Consider the following 15,000-nt stretch of genomic DNA (forward strand, 5'->3'; position numbering starts at 1 on the left):
TTTATGAGTTCACTGCCAATCTGCTGAGTTCTGTAGAGGAACAGGTGGAAGTTGCTGCTGAGAGCGAGACGCTGACAGTGGGGATATGTTTCCTAGACATGGCGGAGGTAAAATGGAAACACAGCATATCGTTTATTACAGTCTCCTTAGTCTATGAGTGTGTGTGTGTAGCCTTCAGAGACTGAAAAGGGTGTAATACAGCAGTAATACATGCAACAAAATATACATGGAATTGGAATATACATGTATGCATGGATAATTTAATATAGTTACCTGGTATGTATACCTACTGTGTGTGTGTGTGTGTGTGTGTGACAGTTCCTTTGTTTAATATTGACCTGTAATGTGCATCAAAGTAATTTTATATCTGAACTATTAATTTGGCAAATCTGATTTAGAACCGTTGCATGGAGTGTGTGTAGAGCATATGTATGGATGAAGCAAACACTATTCTTTATCTATTAAATTATTTACTCAAAGTCAGGAGTGATTGATTGATCTCAATTTTTCATTTGTTGTTTAAATGACTGTGATATTGAGATGAATTGGCTTTGTAGGAGGAGGAATTCAGTGTGTATGAGAAGTATGTGGATGACATGTTGTCTCCTAGAGGGAAAGAAAGACTCTACACTCTGATGCAGAGAGGTGATCTCAACAAAACTCTGGAGGTTTGTGATTACAAATAGGGGCCCGGTTTCATTTCAGAGGCTTCATGTCATCTTTAAAAACTCTTAATTTTGTATTTACACAGTATATCATCAGAGACAATATGAAAACTCTGTAGTGCATTGAGTAAAATGCAATCTAATTATTTAGGATGAAGGTCATGGATTTAAAGATGCTGTCAAATATGTCTTGCCAAAGCTACTACTAGGGCCAATCTACCATTGTCTTCATTATTTTGAAGTCATAAAGGTAGGTGATGTGTAAACACTGGTAGTGGACAGAGTTTTGACTTTTCTTCCATGTTTGATGTATGTATTTAACAAAAATATACGTCTATGTTTACATGTTTTACAGGGTTTAACACATGTGAGTCAGAATGAAGAAGATCTTGAATTTTTGGAACAGGCCAATGGGTTGTTAGCATCATTACGATCAGTCTTGGAAAGCAAGATCAAAAATGTCAATCTACCGAGAACAAAACCTTGGTGAGTAAATTTGACATACGTGTACACTGCAGTAAATTATGACATCATTCTGACATTTGAAAGTGCAGGAGTGTTACAGTGTTTTTTGGTTACTTGTTTTCTTTTTTTTTTTGGGGGGGGGGGGGGAGGGTTGCACCATATGGGAATGGTACTGATACCCATAAGTTGGGGAAAATAATGTCAAAATACAACAAATTGGGAATTTTTTTTTCATGTCAACAAATGGCAATTGTTTTAAAATAAACACTGAATTACCCATATTTTAAGGAATAAACAAGTATTCACAGTTTACAATTTTACAAACCTGCACCAGGAAGTAAAGAAATTAGTTAACTCGTGTTTTAACAAAGCAAGCATCGAAGAAGTTTGTTACTGGGCATTTTTTAGCCTAAAAATTGGGGGAAATGGATTGTATTTGGCATCGGGTATGGTACTGTTTATTAGTACCAGTTATATAAAAGGGAAAACGCTGTAACATATTACTTCATGCGTGTGTTCTATCAGTTTGTGTACCTTAAAGTGGTGCATATATCATAATGTTCTCTTCTAGGGAAACATCCCTGAGACTGCAAGGCAGAACTGGTATACAACAGGTAGTACAAAAAATGTCAGAGCTGCAGAAAAGCATTGATGGATGGGAGGGCAAGGATATCTGGCAAAGCTGTAGTGAATTTATTCTTGGTAATGAATGCCAATTTCCTTTGTGAAAAACACTGGTTTTTGAATCTTTGTACTGTGTGTTACTAAATAAATGTATGCAGGTAGCCACAGTATGAAAAATTGTGAAAAATTATGTGAGAGTGTACATGTATTTATCAAAAATTTTAAAACTAAAGCAGAATTTTTAATATAAAATCGAGTGATATTACTTGCTAGATTCTGAGTTTTACTATAACTTGACTTGTAACAACTTTTTTTTCCAGATGGGGTTCTTATGAAACATACAAAAAGTAAACCAACAGAGAGACACGTGTTTCTGTTTGATGGTCTGATTATCCTGTGTAAACCAAACATTAAGCGATCCTCTGTGACCTACCCAACGGGAGACTTCAAATTGAAGGAGAAATTCCACATCCGGAAGGTGGAGATCAGAGATAAAGATGACACAGATGGTAGGATTAACATTGAGATTTTTTTTTTTTCACATGAAAAACAACTTTTTTTATTGTAATTCTTAAATTGCAGTTCTCTAACTTTTTGAGAATACTTATATACCAACAAGTTTTTAAATAATATAATTTAAATATATATTAAAGACATTTCATATCTGCTAAGTATTGTAAATTTACACTGGGTTTAAATAGCAAGAATGATGCATAGTATTAAAACTAGTGAAAATGAAATATGCTTGTGTAACACATGGTTATTTGCATATTAAAGGCGGTGGAATGAGATTTCTTGTTTTCTTATTATTATTTTTTTCATCACAATTTTGATTACTGATATAAGCAATAACATTAGTTGTATTTTTTTCTGAATGTGTATGCATCAAATTTTGATTCAAAAGTAAATTTGCAGTGTTCACATGGAATTTTGATGGACGTAGGATTAAAGTTGCATTAGATTTTCTGTGTGTAGAAATGGCAAGTAGTGATTCCGTTTTGCATTTTACTTCCTTTCACATGTATTTGCAGTGTAGTATGTGTTTATTCCAGAACTAAAGAATTGGTTTTTGATAGTACCTCGTGATCATCCCAATAATAGTGTCTCGTTAACTGCCAAGTCTGCAGAGGAGAAAAGTAACTGGATGGCTGCTCTGATATCTCTGCAGACCAGGAGGTGAGATTGCATACTTGTTGTATTTTTTGTGTAAATATCATGACCATAATATGAGGGTATGCTTTTTATTAGCAGAGAAGTCAAATATGTCAGTAATCCAGGATTCAATTCCATAATATGTATGTACATTTTATATTATACTTGAATTTTTATTCATATAAAAAAACTGAATGTTTGTTTATTGCAGTATGCTAGAGAGGAGATTGGACAGCATCTTAAAGGAGGAAGAGAGAGACAGGCCTCTTATACTTCCTCCTCCAGAGACTTACAGGTTAAGAGTTTGATTTAAATCTATTACATATGTATACATTATCTGATATTGCAGTAGGAACAGATGCATTTATGAGCATGGATTCAGTCCACAAAAGCTTTATTTTAAAAACCTCTCTTGTAGATGCCGTGAAAATTTTTATCCCCACATTTGTCAAAACTATTCACCATGTTTGAATTGTCAATATATATGTATGAATTATGTATATTTAAGCTGCATTGTTTGGTGCGTTTACAATTGGATAACAAAATGAATATACTGGTGAAGAAGTGAACATCCTCATGCCTCACAATTAAACTAGAACTGTCAGCATTTTGTTACAGGTTTGCACATAAGGACACTACAGATAACATAGTGATGGAGGAGACTGGATCCTCCCCCACAGAGATCCCCCTCATTAAGGGGGGCACACTTCTGAAGCTGATAGAGAGGCTGACCTACCACATGTACGCAGACCCGAAGTTTGTGAAGACTTTCCTCACCACATTTAGGTCCTTCTGTACGCCTCTACAGCTTCTGGATCTGCTTATTGAGAGGTAATGAATTCACTGGTCATAATGGAGATACTGTTCTCTCTTCTGTCATAGTAACAAAGTATTTACTCATTTATACAATATTTTCAATGCTGCCTTTCTTTTTATGTTTCACACACACGCCCTTCCAAAAAAAAACCTAGCAAAAACTCTTATTGCCATGCAAAGCTTTACTGAAGAAGTTAGTGCAGAGAGAAAATGATTGTGATGTCCATTTGAAGACAGTTTATTATTCTAATAATGGTTTGGTCCGATTGCAGGTTCAATATTCCAGATCCTCCAGAAAACCTGAAGATCGACATCAATCAGGATGTTGATACTAATCAGCGAATCAAAGATGATCTCAAGAAATTCCGCAAGGAATATATTAAACCTGTGCAATTTAGGTACTGTATGAATTAATATGAATCTTCAATATCACTTAAGTCATCATATGCAATGTACATGTATATAATGCAATCTACCTGAGCAAGATTCAGAATTTAGTTGAACTGATGATACTTAATTTTAAGCTAGATCTCTCGGACTGCATTGAAATGCAGTAGTGTAAAGCAAAATTTCAAGACATCCATGTACTCCCACTTAGTCAGATTGTGTGTGATATTTCCATAGGATAGGTACATGTGCTAAAAATCAAATTTTGATCATTTGTATTTTATGTGCTTCTTGGTGACGCCATATTATATATAGACATGTATTTGCAGGGTTGGTTACGTCGTATTATATATAGACATGTATTTGCAGGGTTGGTTACGCCGTACTATATATAGACATGTATTTGCAGGGTTGGTTACGCCGTACTATATATAGACATGTATTTGCAGGGTTGGTTACGCCGTACTATATATAGACATGTATTTGCAGGGTTGGTTACGCCGTACTATATATAGACATGTATTTGCAGGGTTGGTTACGCCGTACTATATATAGACATGTATTTGCAGGGTTGTAAATGTCTTACGTCACTGGGTGGACCACCACTACTATGACTTCGAGAGAGACCAAACTCTGTTGTTCAAACTGAATACGTTTCTCAAAAATGTTAAGGGCAAAGCAATGAAGAAAATGGCAGAGTCTATTCTCAAGGTTATCCGAAGACGGGTAAGACAATTAGAGACATTGCACATTTAATGATGAGTTGAAACTTGTTAACGGACGAAGATTGTTTATTGGATGAGCAGAGATATATCTCAGTTAACAGAGATTTTTTGTAAATTACAATTTGAGAAGAGGATCTCTAAATTGATTAATTTATAATAACAAAATGTAAAATGAATGGTTTCAGTTTGAAAGCGTCAGTACAGAGAGAGATATTATTCATGCCAAACCAGCCCCAACTACAGAATGGCACCTCACAAAGGATAAAGAACAGTTTGATCTGTTAACGGTAATCTCTAGTTTGATTGGAATCAGTTTAATTCGTGGGGCCGATGTTCGTGGGTAAGTAAAATTTTGCTGGTTCGTGGGGACGTAATAATTTCGTGGATAAGCGATACATTGTCACTAGAAAAGATAACTCTACTTGGTTGTAGAAATGTTCGAGGACACGTAAATTCTTGGGTAAGAGTGACCCACGAAATCCACGAACATCAATTCTCCCTGAACAGTGATGATTCCACTGTATGTTGTAATACCTGTACATCGCGTGATTCTGAGGAATGTCGTATTTGTTACTGTTATCATTCACATGTACTACTGATCAGAGAAAGGTGTTTCCATGTTACATTGAATATTCGTGAAAGTAAACCCTGTTGGAGGGAAATAAAATAGATGACAAAGTAGAAAGCCTATCCAAAATTTTCGAAGAGCATTATATGTGCAGTTTTGTGTGTTTTGAACATATTTTATTGTTCGAATTAAAAGGATTGTGAAAAAATTCTAGTGTATCTACATGTACAAGTTTTGTGGTTGTACGATGTAAAATTCAGGAAAACTCTAGCAAATGAGTACTTCATTTGAAAATGCTTTTGTCTGTTTTTCAGCTTCACCCGATTGAGATAGCCAGACAGGTGACACTGCTAGAGTTTGACTTGTACCGAGCTGTTCAGCCGTCAGAACTTGTGGGTTGTACATGGACGAAGGAAAACAAGAGTACTTCTTCACCCAATCTTCTCAAAATGATCAGTTTTACTAATAATGTAAGTGCAGCACTATTTGACAAGTTTTGCATCCACTGCTGTTTGTTACTCTCGGTGATTTTCAAATTTGACTATTTTAAGTCTTTTTGTTGTAACGTTTGATAAAAATTGTCTGAAAATGTGGAAAAATATTACATGGAGCCATCAACATTAGGAATACCCACTTCTGGTAAAATTGTATTGTGGTGGTTATACCTGTCAACAGTATCGGTAATATACACTGAACATGTAACGTGCTTCACAAATATCAACATTTCTTAATGTTGTTATACTTCCTATGATTCTGTCCCGTTTTTAAGGAATGATTTCAGAGATCAATGAAATGTTCAGTATTTACAAATATACCTTACATTTTGTATTTGTGTGGTAAAACAATACAATTTTGTTGGCTGCCATAATGTAATGATCTTTATTTTGCGTATTTATACCAAAGTGTTTTAGCTTTTAATGTAACTTGACATTATTAGCAATTTACTTTTTCTTTGAATTGTTATGAATTTTTATTTTCTTTTTCAGTTTATATGCTGGCTTGAGAAGTGTATTATAGAGACTGAAAATTTTGAGGAAAGAGTAGCGGTTGTAAATAGAACTATGGAAATTATGTTAGTGTTTCAGGAACTGAACAATTTTAATGGTGTTTTAGAAATCGTTAGTGCAATAAATTCTGCGTCTGTTTTCAGACTGGAACATACATTAGATGTAAGTAACAATTTGTCTTTATGAACTATATATGTAAACATTATTGCTGTAGTGCTCAACTCTGTGCCAAAATTATGTTATGTACTGAAAAGAAATTCTTCTTTAAGGCATAGTGCTTTTTGTACTGTATATCTAACTATCTGTGCGCAACTATTACTGAACAGAGAGTACACAGTCAAGGTCAGTGTCTCATGACAAACCAGACTGGTTATTTGTAAAGGTCATGGGAGTTTGACACTCCAGGGCCCATTGTGTTTCATAGCTATTGAAGGTGCATTTGTTTGTCAAGAAGTTTAAGGATAAATTATGTACTTTAGCAATACATGCAATACAAACCAACTTAAATTTTAGTAGAAATCATGCATCAACAGTGGATCGATGCATGTCTTTTGCTGCGGACTAAAGCACAAATTTTTCATAGTCTTAAATGTGCAACACATAATTTGATAATGTTTAGGATTTTTCCTTTGAATGCATAGATAGCAGAGTCATTTGAAATTTTTGATAACGACATTTAACTTTTCCCAACAGTTTTTCTTCTGTGTTAAAGGATTAACTTTAAATTGTAGAAAGTAAGTTACAGGAAGCAGTTTGAAGATGCCAAAGAGCTTAATGCAGACCATTTTAAGAAATACATTGAAAAACTGCGATCTATAAATCCCCCATGTGTTCCATTTCTTGGTAAGTGCAATTTTTAAAAAAAAAAAAAATATTTTCTTTTAGTTATCATAGAATATGAAGTGTATTTGTATATATATATGTAATGTAAATTTCTTTCTCATGCTCAACATACATGTACATTTCACTTGTGTACTTATTTCACTCTCTTGACAGGTATGTATTTAACAAACATTTTATTAACGGAAGAGGGCAATCCAGATTTTCTGCAAAACAGACCAGACATTATAAATTTTAGCAAGCGACGGAAAGTAGCTGAAATAACTGGAGAGATTCAGCAATATCAGAACCAGCCGTACTGTCTGACCGTAGAGCAGGAAATGAGGGTTAGTGACCAGAGAAAAAAAGGGATTGGAATTACAGTTATTTGGATAATAGTCTCCAAAGTTTCGTTTTCTGTTTCACAATGAATTAATTTTAAAGGAACATGACCAACCATTTTAAATTTCCTTTGTGTATCATAAAGACCTTACAAGATCAACACTTGCATGTATTACACATTTATGACAATATAACAAAATATGTTTTAACATGTACTACCATTAATCAAGAAATCATAATGAAACTAAATTTAAGTAACATGTGCTGATTAACAAGTGACATCAAGCTATCTGCTACACATTTTAACATACTCGACCTCTATTTATAGAATGGCTGACAAAAAGATTCATCTTTGTACATTCTACAAGTTTTTTCGGCTATGAATATCTTAAATAAATTTTTTTTCCAATTTTTTTTTTTTTTGAATATCTTATTGATTTTGATGTTGCCAAAATTATTTTAATTGCTTTGTTATTTGTTTTCCTGATATTCTGAATATCACATGAGGTGTAATTAAATGGCTGTGTTTGAACTTTCGATAAAGAAGAACATGGATACAGTTTTACTGCAAACAAAATTTTTATACGGACTTTATATTTGCAAGCTGGTCATGTTGCTTTAAGATATCAGGAAGTTGAATGTTTTATATAAGTTTGTTGTGAAAAAATGGTATTTTAGTCACAGAATTGCAGTAACTATTAGTAAATTATGCATAACTCCACTGTTTCATGCCCCTATTTAGGATTGGAGGGCATATTGTTTTTTGACCTGTCTGTCTTTCTGAAATACCTTGCTCATGACTTTTGAATGTTGAATGATAGGGCTCTTATATTTGATATGTGCATTCCCTGTAACAACATCATGTTCTGGTACTAAAGGGTTGGTTTTTTTTACCTTGTGACCTTGACCTTGGAGTTTGACCTACTTTTAAGGAAGGTAAACATAGCAATTTTCTAGAGCTATTTAAGCTTTCATATTTTGTATATATATTCCTTATGACAAGACCTTGCATTTGATCCCATGATATTTGATCTTGTGACCATGACCTTGAAGTTTAATCCTGATTTCAGAACTTTAAAAAAAATCTCATTAATTTTGATAGTAACTCTTGAATGGTGACTACCGAGGACATAGTGTTTCTCAAACACATGTTGGGGGTGGGGAGAGAGGGGTTAAATTTATTTCAATTCAATATTGAAAATGAGACTGGTTTTTATATATGCCCGTCAAACCAAAGAATGGATTATCTAGATCTTGGTCATTTCTTTGATTACTACTGCATTATTGAATGTGTGGGACAGGTGTATTTTGTAGCATGAGTGTTGCTCTTGTTCTAGAAGGTAACTCGGTATGGTAAAATTGTGAAGCAATATCATTCTTTTAACAGGAGTTCTTTCAGAACCTGAATCCACTGGGAAACATGACGGAGAAAGAGTTCAATGATCACTTGTATGAGAGCTCACTGAAAATTGAACCCCGAGGGACACTTCGACTCCAAAAGTTCGTAAGTACATTGTACAAAGTGTCTGGGTTAGATAGGAAATCCCATTTTCTTTTGCTGTGACATTTCACTATAGAACTGTTTGACTTGTTTTGCTTTTATTGTTGTTATACTGTGAAGGACTTTAATTTTGCCGGGCAAAAATATCAGGATTTTTATCTTTTGAAATTTCGTGATGGTTTTACTTTTGTGGACGAATTCTTTTAAATACTCCATGTTCCATTTCCCTATTTCACGCTTACAAGAATTACATATACCTCCCGTATCTTATATAAAATGTATTTACCTTCGGATAAGTGTTCACCGTAAATGATTCTTATCATGAGATTTTGTCCTGTAATACTTCCACTTGTAATTAGGAGTTAGTGAATATGTGATTCAGGGATGATGGTTGTCTATCAAAACAATCTGTTATGATCAAAGGTGCATTTCTAGCAGTAATCATTTAAATCCCTGTACACAGAAGCACGTAATTACATGTACTGACTGCTAATGCATTGTATGCCACACTGCACATACTTGTACTTGATGCAGATTCATGTTTGAAAAATGAAAGAAATAGTTAAATTTACTTGATACATAGTGATTGCTTCGTCCAGGCCTCCTCCATCTTATATGTAGTAAAGTTCAGCAAGTATATTTTAAATAGTCAGTATATAGTACTGTGAATAAGCCGAGGTAAAATCATTATTTTTAGATGAAGTCTTACTTCCAAATACTTTTGGTATTTTGTGGTGGTTTTATTTTTTTGATTTTTAATGTAATTGCATACATACATGTAGCATAAATAAAACCCACATGAATATTTATGAAATTTTATGGGCTACATGGCCACCATTTTTTCCTTGCCAGAGAAAAAAGGACTTATATCCTCAATTTAGTATTGGCCATTAGGACTGATATTTAAGTACATGTAACTTGTGTCGGGCATTTACTACCAATCCAATGTTACTGACACTTTTTAAGAACTTTGTGCCAGTCACATGGACTGATGATGCTTTGAATGTTCTGCCAATCTGAAGGAAATTCCATCAGTTGTAATAAATTTTGCAATAGATAGTTGTAGATTCTGTCTAGAGTACTATTAATTCAAAAATGTATTTTAAAATCCATTATATGATGCACTGATATATAAGTAGTGTAATGTAAAATATTCTATTCCAACTTCAATCGAGTTTTATTTCAATAATATTCTTGTACATAGGATCTCATTTTATTTCTCTCACAGCCTCTCTCCTTTTCACTTCATTCTTTTCACAGTCTAACTCATATAAACTGAAGTTCCACTTTAAATTTTAACATGTCTTCATATTTCTTTTTATCATTAGGACTACATGTACTAGATTCTATTGAAAGGTTAACTTTATTAGCCACATGGCTGTATTGGCATTGGGTGTTTGTTACATGTTTGAAATAAAGCAGAGTGCCAATGCATTAAAGCATTTTCCAGATAAATCAAACTATTCCAGGTTAAAACCAGTCACGAAGACTGATAGCATTAACAAATTTTATTCTTCCAGTTTTTTTATCAAGAGTAAATTTTCAAAGGCTTTTATAAAACAGGACTTAAATTTTATTTTATGAGATTTTGAGGTTTTGGGAACAAGAGTAAATTTGCTTAAATTTATTGGGGAGGGGGGGGGGGTGTTGACACAGCAAGATTTCTTCTAGAGATTGACAAGATCAAGCCGTTGAGAGTTACCTGTACATGATTATACAGGTAACAGTGGTTTAGAAATATGGTCCTTTGTGTTTTAGCCCACTGATTAGCAGGAATACCAAAGTGGTTTACTACATACTGATATACATGTGTTATTTGAATAAAGGAATGATGTTTCATATATATACTTTAATCTATTTTCTGCAGCCCAAAAGGTTTGATTATCCCTTGAAGTCTCCGGGTATTAAGCCAAATGCCATGAGGACCTCCACTAGGGGTCACTTCTTCCCTCTGCTGCCCTCAGGTGGCACAGGCTACAGAATCCTCAACGACACAGAGGAAGTAGAGCCCCAGTCCCCTCTACAAACTTCCCCTCCCTGCTCCCCAACAGATGTGTTTGAGCCTGCCTCTCCCACAAAGCCAGGTAATTCAGGTAATACAAATGTGTATACTTGTGTACTCATTAAGTTCAGTAGCAGTGTAATTTGATTGATACCAAGTGTTGGTTTGTGTTGGTTATTGTCGGATAATTTAATGGTATATTGTGGAAGAAAAAAAATGAATGTATTTTAACTTTACTTTCAGAACACAAGTCAAATGAAGCTAGTCATTTATCTGCGATACCACCTCTTCAGCCTCCTCCAAAGACGCACGGGGATCGCAAAAACTTTCAGTCTCCCCCACCTCTTCCTCCTCGTATGAAACCAGGAAGGGAAACAGATCCTCCCATTCCACCTCGGAATATCCCCCCTCCTGTGCCTCCACGGCATGACTTTCAAACAACCCAGCATTTTCGACCACCAAGTGCTACACTACCACGACCAAGTCATAGGAGTCCTAGCCAGTCGGAATTCCATCATGTTAATGGGAATAGAGACACTGATGAGGGTATCCCAAAGCTACCCCCTAAAACCTACAGGCTGACTCATCACACGAGGCAGAAAAGTAGCTAGGGCAGTAACTGTGTTCCACTTCTCAGCAATATTTTCTTCATGTTCACCAAAGAATGATTTCATGTGAAATCATTCCAGATTTAAAAATTCAGTGTGCATGGTTGTGCCTTTGTCACTTTCGAAAGAGAATGGAAAAAAATGTAATACTTAATCAAAAGGTATTGGGCTGTACTAAAAAGTACTTACAAAGCCTTTATTCAGAGTTTCTTTATTGCAGAAATGCAAACGGTGGACTTTGTTCCAACAGAGCGCATTTCTTTGCACAGAATTCAACAAATGTGAAATTCATGGCCCATTCACTTATCAGATTCTGGAAATTTTGGTGCAGATTCATTATTAAGATTGAAATCCTTCATTTTTGTGACAATTCAAAACATGGATGTTACCATTAAGCTTTCCTTCCAAAGGAAATTCACTTGCTCACAGGACCTGTCATAGTAGTGCTCAACATGGAAATAGCATTTGGAGATTCTGGACAAAGAAATTTTACTTTCTGTTGTGAGTAGTGAAAAGGTATTTTATATGATTTGAAAATTGTCAAGAACATGCTGTTTGAGTGAGTGTATGAAAAGCATCTATGGAGCAGTAAGCTGATATTATCCTAGTTCTTTAAGTGCCAATAAGATGTTGATGCCTATCATGTTATGAAATGGGAGGTGCTGAATATGATAAATATTCACAAGTTACGAGAGGTGTGGCTATAGCATGTCATTCATGTGATACAGATTGTTTTCTAGTGCTAATGTGCTGAGCAGATTACTGTAGTACTATATCGATGTTGAACATTGTTGAATTTTGCAATGAATTTGCCAAAGAAAAAAAAATAATTCTGTTGTTTTCATTGTTGCTTGATAAGGAACATTTTGAAGGAGTCATTCAGATTAAATATACAGTGATGTCAGCATATAATCCATAATGAATTTGTTTTATTCATGTTGAATGTGATTGACAATTGAAAGTGATTGACAATTGACTTTTCCTGTGGGAGGAGTTATACTGATTAGGGGAGGCAAGTCTTGGCCATAGATCACAACGCTGGAATATCTTAAGTGGAAATTTCTTATGTGCATTTTTTTTGTGTGTGCTATAATTTGAATTTTTTTTTTATTGTGAACAACTCTTATTTGTTTTTGCTTTTTGGTAGGTTGGGGTTTTTTTGGGGGGGGGGGGGGGGGGTGATATTTATTTAAATTTAGTTTGCTGTTTTATTTCGTCTACAAAGCATGTTGCAGACACACAAGGATATGACTTTTTAAGATGTTATGTTGGCCAAGTCGCACTTTTACATTGCACCACCTGTAGAGGACACCAGTATATTAGTTTATTTCATCATTAAAGTTAAACAGCTGAATGTTGTGGAGAGAGTTAAATGTTGGATAAGAAGGCTGTGTGTGATGTATGTTTCTGTATTTTGGTTGAAATCTGATTTATTTTAATCAAGGAAAGACACAAAATTAGAATTTTTCGTGTGAGTATAAAATGTCTGAAAACATTGTTTGTCATGACGGTCCAGAGTGCCTGTCAAATGGTACAACTTGCTGCAAAGACTTCAAATAGCTGTTTACATGTAGATGATTGCAGTGATATTTCATTGTTGTTATTTTGCTTGAAATACTAGTTATAATACTTGCTGTAGCATACAAAACATTTGTAATGTGGTAAGTGTTCAAATTGTAATTCTGATTATGTTCACACATGTAGACAAGTGTACAGATAAGAGATATGGCAAAGAGCCATACAAAGAGTATGTTTGATCTGACATTTTTTACAATGTTCGTGGTGCTGGTGCAGAAAGTTACAGATATCACAAGCAGTGAAAACACATGTAATGTGAAAAAATGGGTTTATACTGGGGAAAAATATGTTAGTATTGTGATTTATGGCAAAGAAATGGCCAATCCTGAATCAGTATTAAATATGTTCTCTCATTATTGGAAATAAAACACTTAAAATACGCTTAAAAGAGACTTCTGTGTTCTAATCTTGGATCAGGAAATTCAAAAAACTTTATTTTCTGTGAGATTTGTGTTCAGTAAAAATGAGGGGGAATAACTTTTACTAACCAGCTAGAATTGATAACCAATAGATTTTATTTTTGTCCAATGCTGTGGTGAAATCGTGGGATATTTGTGTCTGTCAACTCGTATGAACGAATGATATAGATCTCTAGTACCAATTGAAACTTGATATAAGGTCTCCATAGCTAGAGGAGGAGTATTATTTTAATGTTTGGAAGTTCGGAGTTCATCAGGTACTTATGAAAAAATGGGGGGTTCAGAGTTTATAGGAAAATTCTTTAAAAATGTTCTCAAGAATCAATAGTGAGTCTGCAAACTTCCTCTGTATGGTGTAGATTTGCTTCAACATGCCATGACCTGGGGGATCTTTGTGGGGCCACAGGATGGGTTTAAAGTTTATATTCATACGTCCATCTTTAGATGGGACGTTATATGGTACAGTACATCTGTTTGTTCAGGTATTTCTATTTTAATTTCTCTGTGCCTTCTTAAGCTAAAACTTGCTATGTAGCTTCTTTGTGGATCACTCTAGATCATGTTGCAATTTTTATCCATTTCAACCTCTCTTGCAGGAGTTTTGCCCCTTTATTTGAACAAGAGGCCCACAGGCCTTATCGGTCACCTGAATACTAGTGAATCCATGGGCTATGAAATCTAGAAAAAAATTTCCTGTTCTGAATATCTAGGCTAAATTCTAATGTTCAACAACAGTATAAAACAAAATGTGTTCTTAAAACTTCACTGCCCTCAAAAGTGCATACACTGATGAAAGGCTTTAAATGATAGGTGCATTAACATTAAAACATCAAAATATATGATTATTTTGGATTCATCCTAAAGTCATAACCTTGGGTTGTGAAATTCACCATTTTTTGTACATCCTTCTGCTATTCCTAAGTATGCATTTAGATTTTACACAGTATCGGCAAACTTGCATATAAATATTATATATACTAAGTTTGGCCCCACCCTGGGGTCAAACCCTTACTCTGGGGAAAATCAAATTTACAATTTTGGTGAAAGACTACCTACTCTATCCATTTAGTGTCAAGTTAGTACCAAAAGCACTAAAGAAAATGTTATTTAAGTGTTTTAGACATAAACACTATATAACAAGTTTGGTCCCGCCTTGGGGTCAGAACCCCTACCCCAGGAATCATGAAATTTACAATTTTGGTAGAGGCCTTCCTGCTCTACAATACTTTGTATTTAGTTTTCCTTATATGTGTGTGGTTCTTGAGAAGAAGATTTTTGAAAATTTGTCATTTGGGGGCAGTTTTTGCCCCGCCCCTAAGGCC

At 34.6% G+C, this 15,000-nt stretch overlaps 1 protein-coding gene across 4 annotated transcripts in view; it reads left to right on the forward strand.

Moving 5' to 3' along the window:
• Positions 1–13,647, forward strand: part of LOC125649149 (son of sevenless homolog 1-like) — a 24,217-nt gene extending 10,570 nt beyond the window's left edge. For 2 of the 4 annotated variants that reach the window (XM_048876403.2, XM_048876405.2), the window contains 19 exons: positions 1–107; positions 558–668; positions 817–915; positions 1,021–1,151; positions 1,702–1,832; positions 2,075–2,263; positions 2,807–2,930; positions 3,118–3,201; positions 3,525–3,737; positions 3,995–4,120; positions 4,679–4,835; positions 5,020–5,121; positions 5,717–5,872; positions 6,389–6,571; positions 7,141–7,252; positions 7,406–7,575; positions 8,958–9,074; positions 10,939–11,164; positions 11,317–13,647. The exon at positions 1–107 is cut by the window's left edge and continues 34 nt beyond it. In XM_048876403.2, the coding sequence (XP_048732360.1) occupies positions 1–107; positions 558–668; positions 817–915; positions 1,021–1,151; positions 1,702–1,832; positions 2,075–2,263; positions 2,807–2,930; positions 3,118–3,201; positions 3,525–3,737; positions 3,995–4,120; positions 4,679–4,835; positions 5,020–5,121; positions 5,717–5,872; positions 6,389–6,571; positions 7,141–7,252; positions 7,406–7,575; positions 8,958–9,074; positions 10,939–11,164; positions 11,317–11,684 (2,906 nt within the window). In that variant the 3' untranslated portion in view covers positions 11,685–13,647. The remainder of the gene's footprint in view (positions 108–557; positions 669–816; positions 916–1,020; positions 1,152–1,701; positions 1,833–2,074; positions 2,264–2,806; positions 2,931–3,117; positions 3,202–3,524; positions 3,738–3,994; positions 4,121–4,678; positions 4,836–5,019; positions 5,122–5,716; positions 5,873–6,388; positions 6,572–7,140; positions 7,253–7,405; positions 7,576–8,957; positions 9,075–10,938; positions 11,165–11,316) is intronic. The other 2 variants (XM_048876404.2, XM_056164409.1) reach the window with 1 other exon arrangement.
• The last annotated feature ends 1,353 nt before the right edge of the window (positions 13,648–15,000 follow it).

Source organism: Ostrea edulis, chromosome 5 (assembly GCF_947568905.1).
Source record: "Ostrea edulis chromosome 5, xbOstEdul1.1, whole genome shotgun sequence".
NCBI lineage: Eukaryota > Metazoa > Mollusca > Bivalvia > Ostreida > Ostreidae > Ostrea > Ostrea edulis.